Source organism: Dendrobates tinctorius, unplaced genomic scaffold (genome assembly GCF_039654945.1).
Source record: "Dendrobates tinctorius isolate UK_male_01 unplaced genomic scaffold, ASM3965494v1 ptg000241l, whole genome shotgun sequence".
NCBI classification, from domain to species: domain Eukaryota; kingdom Metazoa; phylum Chordata; class Amphibia; order Anura; family Dendrobatidae; genus Dendrobates; species Dendrobates tinctorius.
Window position 1 is genome coordinate 5,812,271 of NW_027361908.1, and position 17,722 is coordinate 5,829,992.

The 17,722-nt window shown below is 40.3% G+C and overlaps 1 protein-coding gene across 5 annotated transcripts in view; it reads left to right on the forward strand.

Moving 5' to 3' along the window:
* Positions 1-17,722, forward strand: part of CFAP54 (cilia and flagella associated protein 54) — a 703,284-nt gene that overhangs the window by 301,363 nt on the left and 384,199 nt on the right. For all 5 annotated transcript variants that reach the window (XM_073556932.1, XM_073556934.1, XM_073556933.1 and 2 more), the window contains exons 32-33: positions 14,927-15,035; positions 15,450-15,556. In XM_073556932.1, the coding sequence (XP_073413033.1) occupies positions 14,927-15,035; positions 15,450-15,556 (216 nt within the window). The remainder of the gene's footprint in view (positions 1-14,926; positions 15,036-15,449; positions 15,557-17,722) is intronic.

The following is a 17,722-nucleotide window of genomic DNA, read 5'->3' on the forward strand; positions in this document are numbered from 1 at the left end:
TTTTAATTGTCACAATACTTACCGGTATTCAATCCTCCCCAGTTATGATTTTTATCTAACAGTATTTGAGAAATGCTTTATAGTTTGCAGAATCAGTTTGTCAATTAGATGTTTGGAGCAGAACAAAATATTAATAGTTGAGAGGCTAAGTCTGTGCAATAGAGGGTTTTCGTTTTTTTTTTTTAACTAATAAATCATTCATACTACTAATATTTCTTAAGTTTCCCTAGTGCAGTGGCATGTTGTTCTTGGATCTTTAGAAATAATAGCCCCAGGTTCACTATATTGTCAACAACGTAACTGCCAAGACTGATGGATTGGCCCATCAAAAAATTTCACAGTTTGATTGTGTGTAAGCTCTGAGATTGCAGCTTAATCCTTCAAATAAAAGACGATAAACTGTATTCTCTGCTATATACAATATATATAAATACAATATGATGTTGGATTCCAGGACACTGAGTAAGGAAACGAACTTGTATGTGTTCCTAATTAGGACTTATCAGATTATTAAGACAAAATAGGTGGTTAATTGTTCTTTACTGGCAAGCCATGGTTATTCCTGATAAGCAATAATAGACAATATATGAAAATGAATATTGTAATTCTGTCCCAGATCATCTACAGAGCCTTATGGAAGTGCACTAGTTAGGATGAGCTGCTATTTAGGATAGAGTTGGAACTGCAGTATATAGAAATATGAGCTACAGTATATAGAATTGTTTATAGAAATCTCATGGCCATTGTGCTTCTTTATACTTAGCGTAATCTCACCTGCGGTGCGTGTTTCCTTTTCACAACGTACTAGCAAATATGGGAAACAGAAAAAGCGCAAATAGGGTCTTATCTCCTAGATAGCTTCCAATTGATTTTAGGTAACTGCTCACCTGGTAGTATAGACTGAAGGCATGTATGCCTCGGCTGCTGCAGATCCACGAAGTCGACACGGGACTTTTAACATTGACGTAATAAAGGAGATATGTGGATTAATTCCGCGCTGCCATATAGACACTTATCCAGTTGTAGTTGAAAAGAAATCAGGTGGTTTATTCTATGCGTTTCTATGTGCAGGTCGCCGCACCGTCAAAACGACTCATGCGGAGGCATTCGCATTCATCGGCATGGCCAGCGTACCCAATGCTAAAGATAGGGTACGCAGGCCACATGCTGACGGAGGCGGGCCTGAATGGAGGAGGTGCGGCAGGGTGCGAAGCTTCACAGAGGAAGTCCGCATCCCTCCACAGCTCCTCCATACACTAGTGTGAAACTAGCCTTAGTACAGTTTAATTAAGTTAGTGATATGTGTGAAAGTAATCAAAGCCTGATGGATTCATTGCCCTACCCATGTTTGATAGTAAATATTGCTTGACCAATGTGGGAAAGTAAACATTGCCTGACCACTGTGTGATAGTAAACATTGCCTGACCACTGTGTGACAGTAAACATTGCCTGACCACTGTGTGACAGTAAACATTGCCTGACCACTGTGTGACAGTAAACATTGCCTGACCACTGTGTGACAGTAAACATTGCCTGACCACTGTGTGATAGTAAACATTGCCTGACCACTGTGTGACAGTAAACCTTGCCTGACCACTGTGTAAAAGTAAACATTTTGTACAAAAGAGAAAAAAAAGAAAACAAAAAAAGTGATGTCACTCACCGTTCTGTCGTGAAAATTCTTCATTAATTAAAAAGCATTGGCACGGGAGGCACGCTGTACGTTCCTCCCATGCCAATGCCTTTTAATTAATAAAGAATTTTCACGACAGAACGGTGAGTGACATCACTTTTTTTCTCTTTTGTACAAAATCAGATTACATGTTTGCTTTTCTGGATTGAGCACCCATTCTGACGGTATTTTGGCGGTCGGTCCAGGTGTGTGATTTTCGACTTGAATAGCGGTCATGGAACTGCTTTGGGGTTAAAGAGCAGTGCCGAATCTTCTGTCTCTCTTATGTAAAAGTAAACATTGCCTGACCACTGTGTGATAGTAAACAATGTCTACCAACTAAATGCAGTTAGGTAAGCAATGCTTGACAAATTCAACTCCCCCGTTTTTCAAGAACTGATATGAACTTTTTTTTTTTCAGGATAGTCACTATTTTTTCAGTCTTAAAAAAAAAAACTTTTTCCACTAAATAATTTGATTAAATTTCCCATTTTTTCCCCCAACAATGTTTTATAGTTTCACATATATCTTGAATTGGTGGCCTAGCACCTCTCTTTGTTCATGGTTGTAGCGTGGAAGTAAACTTTGTGTTCCTAAAAAAAATCAGCAAAAAATGCAGTAAGAAAAGCAGCAAAAAAGCCAGCAAACATTACTTTTTGTCTGCAGCTTTTTAACTACCAAGAGATTAAGTTTTGGCTCCAGAAAAAAACAATGTGTAACCATAAAAACCGAAAAAATGTGTAAGCTTTTTACCATGAAATTTTTTAAAAATTTATTTCAATCAGCATTATGCAATAGTGCAAAAAAAGATATATATAAATAGGGACAACAAATACAATATAAAGGCTGCAAAACATTCAGGGTACAGTGTAATGAAGTATAGTCATTGCACAAATAGATGGTTCTCATTAGTACAAAATAATGACATAGATATTATAGAAGCCAAATAGTAGGATATATATCAATTACAAATACAAGGCGCAAAACAATGCTTCCTAACATAATAAATATCAGGCCTAGATAGAAATATATATCTCATGAACTAGAAAAAAGTGAAAAAAGATTATAATACTAAGTTCCCATAAGTTAGTATATAAGGTGCATGTGCAGAGAAAAATCTCAAAAGGAACCTGTATTAGGTTAGTTAGAGGGTTAATCCCTTGCAAAGTGCATATGCAGAATAAAAACCTAGTGAAGGAGATAGAAAACAAATTGTTTAAATTCATGACATGTGCTAATAAAGATCAGTATCTGTACCTGAAGGTGGCAGGCACCCCAACGCGCGTTTCACACTTGGCTTGGCCAGGGGATATGTGTAAACATAGCCTAAGGTTGGAGTTTCTCACATTGCACTTGCAAGTGTGACCCCGGCCATAGACTGACTGTGTGTGTAAAAATGTTACATATGCATGCTTTATTTTGGACAAAGTTGATTATAAAGGGAAGAGGTGGGAAAATGCTGTAACAGGCAATCAAAACTTTATATCTATCCAAAAATAGTATCAATAAAAACATTGTCTCACCCCGCAAAAAAAAAATAAAAGCCATCACACAGCTCAATTGTCCAAAATATGAAATCTTTACTGGTCACAGAAAATGGCGATACAACCCCCAAACATTTTTTATCAAGCTTCTGATTTTTTCTGCCTCTAAAGTTATTAAAAAAATTGACATATTTGGCATCACTGTAATCATGCCGATGAGGAGTATCATATTGCAAGGTATTTTTTACCGTACAATGTGCACCGTATAACCAATGTCAGAACTTTGGGTTTTTTTTCACCGTTTGGAATTTTTTTTGCCATTTTCCAGTACACTATGTAGTAAATTGAATGGTGTCATTCAAAAGAATGAATCATCCCACAAAAAAACAAGCCCTCATATCTCTAGATGGACAGAAAAATTAAAAAAGTTATGGCTCTAGGAAGAAGGGGAGTCAAAATGAAAACACCAATAGAAAGTGTCCGCCTCCTTAAAAGGTTAAAAAAAGTGGGAAACTTTTTTGGAAGAAATTAATACAATTGCTTATGTAAATGTGTAAAGTTCTTCCTGACTGTAAGGTCCAGTGGACCACTCTTACTCATATCCCGTCCTCATGGCCCCTAACACATCATGTTTTCGGGATCTCCTTAGTATTGCACAGTCTGAAATTAAGGAAAGAGAGCGCACATAGGGCGATAAAAGTGATTTTTTTTTGGATGACAATACACAGTTAGTGCACTCACCTTTACAGGTTGTGAACAGTCACAACCCCTTGCAGAATGTGAAAGGAACCAGTGGTCACTGCAGACTCCTGTAGATACCAATGTCACAAAGGAGGAAGAAAAAGACCGGGTTTTTCAATGTATCCGCGTTGACCACACAAGGACAGAAATATTCTTCAAAGCTTTATTGTGCTGACGCGTTTCGTGGCAAATCTGCCACTTCCTCAGGGCCAAAGAATTACAGAATCTGATTACAGCAGTGGTTTTATACAAAGCCTTCATGACATCACAATTACATGCAAAAAAAATCACTTCCTGTGGAAACGCCCCCTCCAATGTCAAAATGTCATACAAAAGTCACAGTAACTTTATATCAAGATCTAACCTCTGATTAAACACATTAAACATCTAAACAATCAATCTTTAATTTGAAAAATTGTATGAAACCTATATTCACTACATATTAAAATTTTATAAAAATAGAGTTGACTAGAATCAAACCCACAGGTTTTAGGCAAGCCAGAACACTTAAGGCCTCCCATTACCATCATACTATCTCTCCACTTGTTAGGAATGGTTGTGGTTTTATACAAGACCTTCATGACATCACAAACAGACAAAACATTACTTCCTGTGAAAACCCCCCCTCCAATGCAATGTCATACGCCAGTCACAATAACTTTATATCAAAATATAACCGCTGATAAAACATGTTAAACATCTAAACAATCAATCTTTCATTTAAAAAAAAGTATGAAACCTATAATAAAATATATATTAAAATGTTATAAAAATAAAATGACTGGACTTGGACTCGAACCCACAGGTTTTCAGCAAGCCAGAACAATGAAGGCTTCCCATTACCATTATGCTATCTCTCCACTTGTAAGGAATAGTTGTGTGATTTGGAATTAACCGATTATTCAGTAAAATTCCCACTAGGTGTCCGACATCCAAAAACCGGACCCCCACGAGAGAACTCTTACCCACCAGGTCAGGGAAAGAAATCCATCAGGCCACTAGGGACAAAGGGACAAAAAAACTTGAGAGATCTACCAACTCATTAAAGTGCTGCAAAAAAAGCAGTCTATAGGAGCGCTAAAGGAGAGGCAAAGACCAATAAAAAGGTTTAAAACTCAGCTTTTAATCTTCCTCCAATACCCACAACGTGTTTCCACGGTCACAGCCGTCTTCCTCAGGTGGAATGAGGCGCGCTTAGTTACCTGCTGTTTACCCTGAATACCAGCTCCCAGTGAGAGCACGCTGGTAACTAAGGGACGCGTGCGCTTAGTTACCCGCTATTTACCCAGGATACCAGCATCCTCGCTGGTCCTGATCGCTGGTGAGTCTGCCTGTTTGAAAGCTCACCAGCGATCATGTAGTGACGCACCAGCGATCCTGACCAGGTCGTATCGTTGTCGGGATCGCTGGTGCTTCGTTTAGTGTAACGGGACCCTAATTCGTAGTGAGGCTTTATTCCCATGTGTTTCGAAACATTGTCGAGACAAGCCATGTTTCAGATATCCTTTAGAGATATTGTGTCTATGTGAGTTCATCCTTGTTTCCCACAGCAACAATCAATTAGATAAATCACAAAACTGGATTGACATGTTAACTTAAAATTAATGTCATATACTCTATCATTATCACTATTTGAATAAAAGGTATTTACATTATCACTGATCCATAAACACAAGCATTTTTTGTTTTTACACTTAAAGGACCTCTTATGTGCTTCTGTAAGGTACTTTTTCCTGCATTCGGGGCTTTTTTGTCTCCCACATCCCTAATTCTACTGGGGGCTAAAATGTTTTTTTTAGGGATAGCGCCCTCCTAAAGGTAACCACTGGTCTAGTTGGTAATACTTTCTGACAGACTGAGTCATTTAGTAGGACCTTCCAGTGCTTCTGTATTATATTCATTTGTGGAAGAAAATGTTGTGATTTAATTAGTGGTATAGTATTCATCTGTAGATTTTTTTATTGTCTGTCCCATGTATTAAACTACTTTGTGAAATTCCCTTTGCCTCTGAGTATGCTTTTTTTTTTACTCATTTTTTAGGGTATTCTCGCTCTAAAAATCTCTCTCTTAGACATTTACTTTGTTCCTTATAATCTTTTAATAAGGTGCAATTTTTCCTTATTCGTTGATACTGATTTTTTGGTACGTTTGTCAACCATTTGTTGTAATGGTTATTTTTGTAGTGTACATAGCTGTTGGCATCTACTTTTTTGAAAAAATTCCTTGTTATTATTTTACCTTTACCATCATGTTTTATCATTAAATCCAAAAAGTTGATCTCCAACTCCATTTCCCAATTATTACACATAATAATCTCCAGGAACTCAGATACTGTGTTCCTATGATTATTATAACTTATTAAAATATCATCTATAAAACGCTTATAAATGATAATATCATCCCTGAATATATTATTACAAACATGCCAGGACTCGAAGGTGGACATGAATAAATTTGCATACGTAGGCGCCACCCTCGAGCCCATGGCCATGCCCCGTTTCTGATGGTAAACCTTCCCCTCAAACATGAAATAATTATTATTCAAAATGAAGGACATGCCTTTCATAATGAAATCCTTTTGAGTTTCTGGGATCCTATCGTCACCTGTGACAAACAGTTCAAAACATTCCAGACCTAACACATGGTCAATATTTGTATACAGTCCTGTTACGTCCATAGATATAAATAAGTAGGACTCCTCTCACCTGATGTTCTCAATGGCTGAATTAAATGTGTTGAATATCTTAAAAAACTTTTCAACTGGCTGACTTTGGGATTCATTATTTCATCTATGGCCCTTAGGAAGTGGCAGATTTGCCACGAAACGCGTCGGCACAATAAAGCTTTGAAGAATATTTCTGTCCTTGTGAAAAACCCGGTCTTGTTCTTCCTCCTTTGTGACATTAGTATTGCACAGGGGAGAGAAGCTGTGGCCATTTCTGATGCCTTGATAGTAATTCCATTACTTGTGCAATATCTAGGGCACACTGAAAACATAACATGTTGGGGGCCATGAGGACTGGAATTTGGGGGGCATTGCAGTGGACAAAGAATTGGGAGCAGGAAAAAAAGAGTAGATTGTGCATTTTAGCTGTGCTTGTGCCCCATTCCCTTTGACCTTTCCCATCTCTGTTAAACTTGATGGACATTTTCTATTTTCAACTGCTTAAATTTTGTATCCATAAAAACCTTATCTGAACAAGAAGTCATTTTCTGATTATACATTGCCTTTAAGGGTCCCGTTTCACTTAGCAACGCACCAGCGATCCCGACAACGATACGACCTGGTAAGGATCGCTGGTGCGTTGCTAATTGGTCGCTAGTAAGCTGCCAAACAGGCAGATCTCTTCAGCGACGCAGCCACCATCCAGCGATCCTTGCCGGTCGTTGGTACCTTGTCACACAGCAGCTTTTCTGACGACTCACGCCTGCGTCCCTGAGTTCTGCGTCGCCAACGAGGTCGCTCGTCGGGTCAAACACAGCGATGCACGCTGGCCAGCGGGACGCCAATGACAAAAAAATGGCCCAGGACATTCAAGCATGATCAGCGATATGCAGCGGGGGGCCGGTCGCCGCTGGCAAGATCGCTGTTGCGTCACAAAATCGGTGATGCTTCAGCGATCTCGCTATGTGAGAAGGGGGCTTAAGAGTTCATATGTTTTCCAATCTATTGCTGCCCTTAGCTCCAAGAACTGGGTGTTTACTTCCATCATATAAATTATATTTTTTATGCAATGTTTTTACCAGAATTGTTCCATTAAGCCATATCAGTAATTGGGTAATAATTTCCATTATAGTTTGTTTGTATAACAACATTAAGCACCCCATAAGTCGGTAAGGAAAGTATGAAGCATCTCAGGAATAGAGCCTGCTACAATCTAGGCACATGCCAGCATTCTTACATAATGGTATCTGCCTGTAACTGCAGTAACCAGAGCTTGCTCCGATCACTACAGATTACGGTAATCATTTAAATGATGCTGTCGATCTCTGACAATGGCATTTAGGTTTTACGGGACTTTTTTTTCCTTTGCAGTTCTGCATTAGTGAGCAGACAGCGGCTAGCTACCTACATCTCATCCAGTGCACTGATCTTCTCCTGCTCTTAGCCGTCACGTGACCACTCATGGCTGCGATTTTCCTTCTTCCTGTAATGTCCTGTCAACAAAGCAGTTCCTTCGTTTCCGCTTTGCGCTGTTAATGTCACGCTGCTGAGATTATCTTCTAAAAAAATGCTTGCGTTTGGGATTGGATAAACCCCTGTAAATGATGTTGTATATTGGCTTCCACTAGTCCCCCTTGGTGTAATTGTAGGAAACTGATATATTGCCATATCAGGCAGGTACCTAATGGAGTCCCCCATAACTGCCATTCGAGCTTCATAAGAGAACAGTAATTTCATTATATTGTGCAATACTATGGTATAAACTATCAAACCACTTGTATGTTCAAGTCTAGAGATGAGCGGACATCATCGGGTCCCTCCTTATTCGGCAAGCTATACCACTTAGAGAACAAGCTGCATCGGGAACCCGGATACATGGAGCGCTCCCGATAACCAGCTGTTCGGCGCCGCAACTGCATGTGTCGCGGCTGTATGACAGTCACAACATACAGGCTCTCCATTCAAATAACTGCACTTGGAATTTATGTTGCCATTTTTATGGTACAATGAATGGTATCATTCAAAGCTATAACACAATCGCAAATTACCTGCAAAAGAAAAGCCGTCCTAGAGCTGTGTCAATAGAAAAATAAAAAATGAACCGTATTGCTAATCAAACAAGCTGATGAAGAAAAAAACCAAAACAAAACACCGAAATTAAAAATTCCCTGGTCCTTAAAGGGTTAGTGTACCCCCCTTTTTGCATATTTCTAAAAAAAAATGGGTTGCATTTATTCTTTAAGGGTTTGCCTCCCTCTCACTGATATGCAAAAGCTGTGCCTGGCGTAAGTTTCTGCTTGCCATTTGTGTTCATAAGACCATACCTCCTGACCATCACTGATAGGCAGCTTTCTGTGTGCACTGTGCATAGACAGAAAACTGCCAACCTGTGGGGGAGAGCGAAGTATACAGAGAGCATGAATATACTTGACTACCTGGCAACAGATTTACTAGTACTCTAGTGATTAATCTCCTTCTGATTAAACAGTGATTTTATGAAACCTATAGCAAGCAGCCCAGTATTGCTGAAAGCAGTGTCTCTGTTTCTATATTATGAGGCAAAATCAGAGTAGGTGGCAAAGTCCTGATAACAGATATATAACATTAGTTAAAAACCATTTCTAATTAAATTTGAAAATCCATAATTGTGTCTGTGAAATGGTTCCCCGACCTCAACCCTTAATAAATTTATCTTGTATAGTGCAGCGGTAGCATCTTGTGCAGTGATGAGGCAGTGACCCAGCAAGGTTCCAAACAAAAGTCTCTTTAGTGCTTACAGCAAAAAACAGCACACTGTATTCTCCGGATTGCAGCCGGGAAACGGGACAGTCTACCTCCGGATCGCAGCCGGGCACATATCGTCTGGATTAGAGTCACTAAACACACCAGTCCACCTCTGACCAGTTGCCGTGGGTGACTGCACCCTGGTGTTAATGTCCAACTCACAGCTTTATACACAGTACACAATGTCCTACGGATCACAGCCTGGAACAATATCCTCCAGTTTACAGTCACTAAAACACGCCAGTCCTCCTCTGACCTGTTACCGTGGGCGACTTCACCACTGCGTACGCTGTGGGTGCCAGGCTTTTCAGCTGTCTCGGCTGTTTGGCTCTGCTGGCCTGTGTTGCCTGTGTTCTGCAAAGCCTTCTGCCCTGTACTCCTCCAAACACCAGACTGACACTGAACCTGACACACCCAAACCCTGTATTGCAGGGTTTTTTACTCGCAACCTGTGGTCTTGGGCCACATGGAAAACCCGGGTCGGGAATGAAAAGGACTGCAACACTACCATCCGCACTCTGTTTCCAAACCAAAAAGCCCAGAGAAGGTTTCCCCTAAATCTGTCTTGGACTGCCAGCATTTCCAAGACCTATACTCACTTTAGTCTGCATTGCAACCACAGCTACGCCTGTGACTGCAATGCACTCTCATGGCCTAAATACGCCTCCGTGCGCATCCTGGGGGGAACATCCAGTGACACCCCTACATGTGACACTAGTCATTGCCACATACTTGCAATCTAATAGTGTTATGCTGATATGCACCAGCTAGATGTATTCCAAAGGACACTGCATTGGCAATATTTGGGCTGTTATAAAGGATGGAAGCATTTAACATTTCCATGATCAGCATTCACCATGTATTTTTGCTGGGAACATGTCTGTGCGTATGCCAACACTGCTGAATAATGTGTGCAGTTGTGAGGAAATCCCCCAAAATATGACCACTTTCGGGGGGTCATTGAAAATCCTTGTACAGATAAGAATTATTGTACTACTTTATTTGTGTTGACAACTATTTCTTAATCTGGATTTGTAACCGTTTTGTACTGTTTCCTAGGAAACCATATCTTTATTTATGACTATTTGTATGATGAACGCATACAAAGTAATAAGTAATACATAATAAAGTAATGTTTTGTTTATGCAGAGGTTCTACCAAGAGTCCATCTGTGTTCTTAACACCCAGATGGAGGATTTGCAATTGAAATAAAATTAGAACCAGCTTGAGATTAGTTACAGGGCATTGACTTTTCATGCATTGGGTAAAAAAATGAATTTATACCATTAATTTTGTATAGTAACAAGGAATAACTTACGTGACATGGATAATTAAATCAATATTCAGGAGTATCGTATATTCTGTAATATATGCATTTTTTATCAAATAAAAATAGTTCTGCAGGTTATGGGTCTTGCCTTCACTTTGTGAAATTGATTTCGAAATTGAAGTCGAGAAATAGATTTGAATCAATAACCTGTCATCTTACAGTAGTACAAAGAGAGTGAAATGTTGACAACCACCTGCCTATCGATTTTCTTTTTCTCCCTGCACGAGAATTACAGGGTATTAATTTGTGATATAATTCTATTTTTATTCAGCGAAATAATAGCAAACTGAAGCCTGATTCTAGATGGCACTGACAGTTTTTTGACACAGGTCTTGACCAAAAAAAGTTTATCTTTTTGAAATTCACAGAAAATGCACAGAACAAACAAACTTTTAATTATATAGCGTCTTTTCGTGGGACAAAAAGCCTATGATTACAGAAAGAACATAGATTTATAATTTGTTCCATGATCTTTTCAGAAGGATGCCCTACTGGACAGTGTAGTGCTGGAGAGTTCCCATCCCACTGCAATTTTAGGGAAGAGCGGACTCATGGAAGTTCAGGTTTGACAGAAAGTTTGGTTCAGGTACCAGAAGTCTACCCAAACTTTAACCAGAACCCGAATCCCCCCATAGAAGTCAATGAGGATCCAAACTTTGGTGTTGCTAAATGACGATAGTAAGTGCTAGGGGGCTACCAAAGGAGGCAGAGCACCGCCACAGAATCCTGTCTCTCTCTTTTTCTCTTTCTCTTTCTCGCTCTCTTTCTCTCTTTTTCCTCCCGTACTTCGCCCAGAACTCTGAACATTAAAACGAACTTCTGGGAGAAGTCAGTGTTCAGAGTTCAGCACCGGACACTAGGTGTCCAGTACGAACCCTGAGCTTTACAGTTGGGGTTCGCTCATCTCTAATCAATACTTTTATAGACTCAGCTGCCTGTACAATAGTCTCTAGGTATGCACCCATACAGGCTGCAGTAAAACGTATTAGCAATCTGTACCCTCGGTGCATTGCCTATATGTATTAAGTTTTTATACTTAAAAAGAATCTGTCACCAGATTTTTGCTACCTTATCTGAGAGCAACATAATATAGGGGCAGAGACCCTGATTCCAGCTGTGTATTTTTGATAACATCAATGTTTTGTCTGCTTCAGATCTGGCAGTTCTCTAAATGTTGAGTTCTGTATAACCCTGCCCACATCATTGACTGGCAACTTTCTGCCCCCATACAGTATACACAGAACGTTGCCAATGAGTGGTGGGGCCAGTTCACTAGCACTCTAATGGTAATCTCCTTCTGAAAAAACAATGATCTTATCAAAACTACTGCAATTAAATATCACTGGAATCAGTGTATCTGTCCCTATATCATGCTGCAATCAGCTTAGATGATAAAAACCTCATGACAGCATTTACACAATTTTTTTCATACATGTTTAAAAAGCTGTAATATTTCTCTATTATATGGATATTCAAATATTTTTTGAATTTTTTTTCATGATACATGGGATTTAATTTTTATGGTAATTTTATAGTGTTTTCTTAAACTTTTTCCCATCAGTGGGAAAATAAAGAAAAGACATTTCTGTTTTTTTGACATTTTTTATGAATACAAAGATGTATGAACATATGTTTTACATTTTTTTCCCTTATCTTTAATAATTATTTTTACACATTGGACCGTTATCTTACGGTGCGGGGCTAGTGTCAGTGTTTTGGCTTGGCGATGGCTTTTTTTTTTGTTTATTTTTTACTTACTTTTTTTTTTTACTTCACATATTTCCATAAGGGCATAAAGATCTTTGACGGGAATTTCAGTATTTAAATATTTTTTTTTATCTGATTTACTCTGTAGCTGAGGCTTGTATATTAGTTACAGTAGAAATGCAGTTTCTTGGCTGCAGAGCACTTGCTCACTCCCTACAACTAGCTATCACATGTCTGCTAGGCCCGGAGGTAGAAGCGCCATTAGTGCTACCTATTAGTGTATACACAACTGACAACTTCTCCTGAAATGGTAGGTCGACATCACTTTGATAAAGTTTAACTAACTAGTTCCAAGCAAAAAAAATGTTACAGACACCAGCAACTATGCATATACAAATGAATAGAACATATTAAGAGTTCCAGAGAAGAGGTCCATTCCTGGTTTCCTGGATTTTTATTGTATTGAGTCGTGGTATTAATGCCGCATGATAAGAGTCTGTATTTTGTAATGGAGGCTGGAATAGAGGTCTATCCTTGTCAATGATGAGTCCCGCTTTTGAGTTGGATACTGTGATAAATAAAGATTGATCTGGAGACCACATGGGCAACACGATGTGAGGCTTTCATGAAGGATCGTCTCTCCGGTCCTACTTTTTGGATTATAGTGTGGCGTGGCACAATGTATGGTAGCTGGACGGATCCCTCTAGTCTTTAATCCAGATACACTAAGAGCTTGGCGTTACATTGATTTGGTCATGGAACCAGTAGTACGGCCATGTCTACAAAGTGTCCCAGAAGATATTTTTTTCCAACACAACAATGCCGGGCTAAATATTGTTTGTGCTAAAATAAGCAACCTGTGTGGCCTAAACGTACTATCGTGGCCTGCAGTGTCTCCAGACTTGTCTCCCATTGAGCATATCTGGGAAGTTATTGTTCAACACTTGCAAATCCAAGTGCATTCGGCATAGCAGAACATTGTTAGATAGCCATAAATAACCTTTTTGTCGGCATGTCAAAGCGCGTAAGTGCGTGGTGTATTTCTGTATTTCTGCACGTAGCGCTCATTCTCAATATTAAATAAATTGAGATGTTTTGAACATTTAGTTGCTATCTTTTCCTCATTTGCATATACTTAATGTGAATGAAATCTATAATTGTATGGGAAAGAATAACAGCAGTAAAGTAACTAGTTAAGGCCCCATCACACACAGCGAGATCGCTGATTTTGTGACGTATCAGCGATCTTGCCAGCGATATCTCTGTGTGTGACATGCATCAGCGACCGGCCCCCCCGCCGGGTATCGCTGATCGTGCTCTAATGTCCTGGGCCATTTTTTGATCATTGGTCTCCCGCTCGCCAGCATGCATCACTGCTTGTGGCAGCGGGAGACCAACGATCATCGAGCTTCCAGCGCTGTAAGCAGACGCTGGGAGCTGGTATCCAAGGTAAATATCGGGTAACTAAGTGTGCGCATCCATTAGTTACCCACTGTGTACCTTGGATACCTGCGTGCTCACGCTGGGAGCTGGTATCCAAGGTACACAGTGGGTAAATAAGTGACGCGCGTGCTTAGTTACCCGATATTTACCTTGAATATCAGTGTCCTCGCTGATCCTCTTCGCTGGTGAGAGCTGCCTGTTTGATAGCTCACTAGCGATCATGTAGTGAGGCACCAGCGATCCTGACAAGGTCGTATCGTTGTCGGGATTGCTGGTGCATCGTTTAGTATGATGGCAACCTAAAGGGCATGTCACACTAAGCGATATCGCTAGCAATATCGCTATAACTTGTGACGTTATAGCGATATTGCTAGCGATATCGCTGTGTCTGATATTTACCTACGACCGGCTCCCCCGCTGCTTATCGCTGATCGCTCGAGAACGTCCTGGATCGTTTCTCGTTGTCAGCTTCCTGCGGCGCTTCCTGCTGTGACGACGAGCGACGCGTGGAGCCGGGCGGGAGGACGTCAGGATCGCCTGGTGTGACAGGTAAGTAGCGATCCCCGTCTCCAGCGATGTCGCTGGTGAGATCTGCCTGTGTGGCAGCTCACTAGCGACCACTTAGCGATGTACCAGCGATCCTGACCGCGTCATATCACTGGTCGGGATCGCTGGTACATCGCTAAGTGTGACAGTACCTTTAGGCCTACATCTATCTACATGACCATCTCTACACAAAGGACATAACCTCTCCCTACTCTTATTGTAGGAGCTCAGAATGATAGGGGGTCAAGCTGCGAAGTGTGGGAAATTGGTGATTATAATTAAGCTGAATATTTCCTTTGTACAGTATGGAGGGGGTAGCTATAGACACAGGTTATTGGCAGTGCAAGGCCCTGGCCCCTAATTTGGCCCACCGTCCAGTCACAAACAGTGAAAACCTTTCATGATGCCAAATACCACTTTGTACAACCCTATGTTTACCTCACATTACATTTTATAACAATGTATGGGATATTGTATGTTGCCTACCAGGGATATGTTAAAAAATAGGAAATAATTCTTCATTAAAGGAGATAATACATGTTTTATCCATTTAGGAGAAATGAAGATGTTTTTGGAAACAGGCAACCTGAGGAGACAGGAGATGTTCCAGCGCCAAACGATTCCTTCAGGAGATACACCACAGCCCTTGTTGAATATAAGAAGGTATGCTGATTGTAAACTGCAGTATTAGCGTTTTTATGCTTGAAGCCTAAGAAGATGTATGGTACGTTCACACGTGGCGCTCATTACCGTACAGATCCAGTTGCAACAAATCTGCCATGTCTGAACGTGTCCTTTTAGAATTTGTTTTCTGACGTAAGAAAACACAATTACCGTACGTGTCTTCATTGACAAATCCTAAAGCTTGAGCTATCCCTCATCTGTCGCTATCCCACTGCTCTATGTTGATTGCGTCGTGATGACATGTTGTTCAAAGTGACAATGTCCATTTGTCTTTCAGCCTCTGTTATTGTCCACTCTAGTAACTGGACATGATGTGACTTTGGAACCATGTTTGCTTTTTTCACTACTTCTGTTCTCTTCTGGCATTTTTAATTTTTTTTTTTCATATTTAAGGACATAGTCCCTTCAACACAGAAACCGTCAAAGAAACAGAATATTTCTAAAAAAGTGGGAAGCATAAATGAACAAAAAAAGAAGAATCGAAATGTGGAGCCTCACAGGTTATTATCACAATTTTTTTACATTACTTTGTTACAGTTTGGATACAGTTTGAAATTGAATATATAATATCATACATGTCATTTAACAATTTAAAGGGATAGCCTCATCTGTAAGGGCATGTGCCCACGATCAATAAATGCTGCGGGTTGGATGCTGCCTATTTGTTCAGCGTCCAACCCGCAGTGCCCAGCTGTTACAGCATAGTGTATAGGATTTCAAGAAATCCCATACCCACTAAGTGTCCAGAGACGCCCGCGGCTCATGTACGGAGACGTACATGATGCAGCGCGTCTCTCCAAACTCCGTCATGTCAATTCCTCCTTCACTCATACAATGTATTGAATGCGGTGATTCCGCATGGTTCAGTGAACACATGCAGATTCACCTGTGTTCAATAGCCAGCAGTGCTTTGGATGCAGCGAACATGCACTGCGTCCAAAGCTCTACCAGTTCCGGATCGTGGGCACGTACCCTTATATCCTATCCCAATATGTAGTAGGTGTAATAATAATATTAGCAAATAACGCTGATTATAAATGTAGTATAGTTCATTTGATTAGCTATGACGCTTACCTAATACGCAGGGCATTCTATCTGAGCATGCTCGACCATCAGCATTAGAACTACTGGAGAACGGATGCAGTGGCTATGGAGATTCACGGGAACCCTGGGGGTCATCATTAGAAGGGGTAATAGCATATTTAAAATAGACTGTATTGGCACACAGTAATCATTCATCATAAGCTATTACTCCTTATAACTCTTGTTGGTTTACTATCACAGTATCCATAATTTGCATAGGAATCATCTTTCAGATGAGGTATCCCCACAACCCCACTTCCTCTTCCTTCCAAGATTATATTAACATTCCGTGCATATTAGGAGAAGAAAACCATTCATAATCCAGTGATAAGTAGTCATAAACTTTTCTTAGGTAACCGAAGAGGGGACTAATACGCATGGAGCTTGTCAGGTTGGTTCCAAAAGGACATTTTTGCATCTGATTTGCCTCAAAAAGTCAGATCCAAGTGTCTACCCATATGAGCCTGAATCTGCCAAGGTTTGCATTTCAAGACACCGGGTCATTTACTCACTACTTTACCCGTAAAAATTGCTGTAATTTCTGAAAGAAACTATCGTGATTTCCCAGATACTTAGCTAAACTGCCAGTCCCAGATGTCTGCTAGTCATAGCATCTGCTCGGTGGTGCATGTTTGTGTTGTATTCTTGTGCTCTGTTTGTTGATCTATTGCTGGCTGACCTCGGACCTCGTTCTGACCTTTCATTTACCTAACCCCTTTTCTTTGATCCGCTATCCTTCTGATATTCTGACCTTAGACTGTGATCTGACTACGCATTTGTCTTTCCTCTTTAGTTTACAACATACTCTCTTGGTATCTAACCCCGGAACGTTTGACTACTGAGTTACATCACGGCTTGTCCGTGAGTAGTAACTAGCATCACATTCCACAGGAAGTCTGGAGTCATAGCCTGAATTTCTCGCTGTATGTTCTCTCGAAGTGCCTCTAATGTTCGTGGCTTATTACTGTATACCCAACCCTTCAAAATGGCCCCAAAGTAAAAAATTTGGCAGTATCAAATTCTTTTCTCTTGATTGGGACCTTTGAATTCCTGAATGACAGTTACTCTTTACGGGCAAATACGACCTTTCTTGCATACTCGTTGGCATGTGGAATACGACATGCGTGTCTCACGGGAAAGCATGTGAAACAATTTACGTGAAGATACCTGAAGTCGCTGTTTCACATCTTGAATTGTATACTCAGACATTTTTGGGCATCCTCCATCATGACAATTCAGTAATGTTCCTGAACGTTCCAGCTTATTCATCAATGATAGAATCCACGGTTTGGATGGTAGATTTCAACTTACAAATTTCTTTAGAAACTCACTTTGGCACCCCTTTAAGGACTCCATTTTCTAGTAAGATTTCAAAATGAAAACATGCTCCTCCAAACTGTATGTGTACGTTGTTAACAAATGAAGAAGGAATTTATCAGGAGTGAAATGCAAGCACCACACATAAACTACCGACGTGCAGAAAGGCGAGCTTGCAAGTCTATCTTGTATTGGAGATGACCGGTGGGGCGACAAGTCTGTGAGACCACTCGGAGCGAGGATGTTTCTTGTCGCTGTCACTGAGG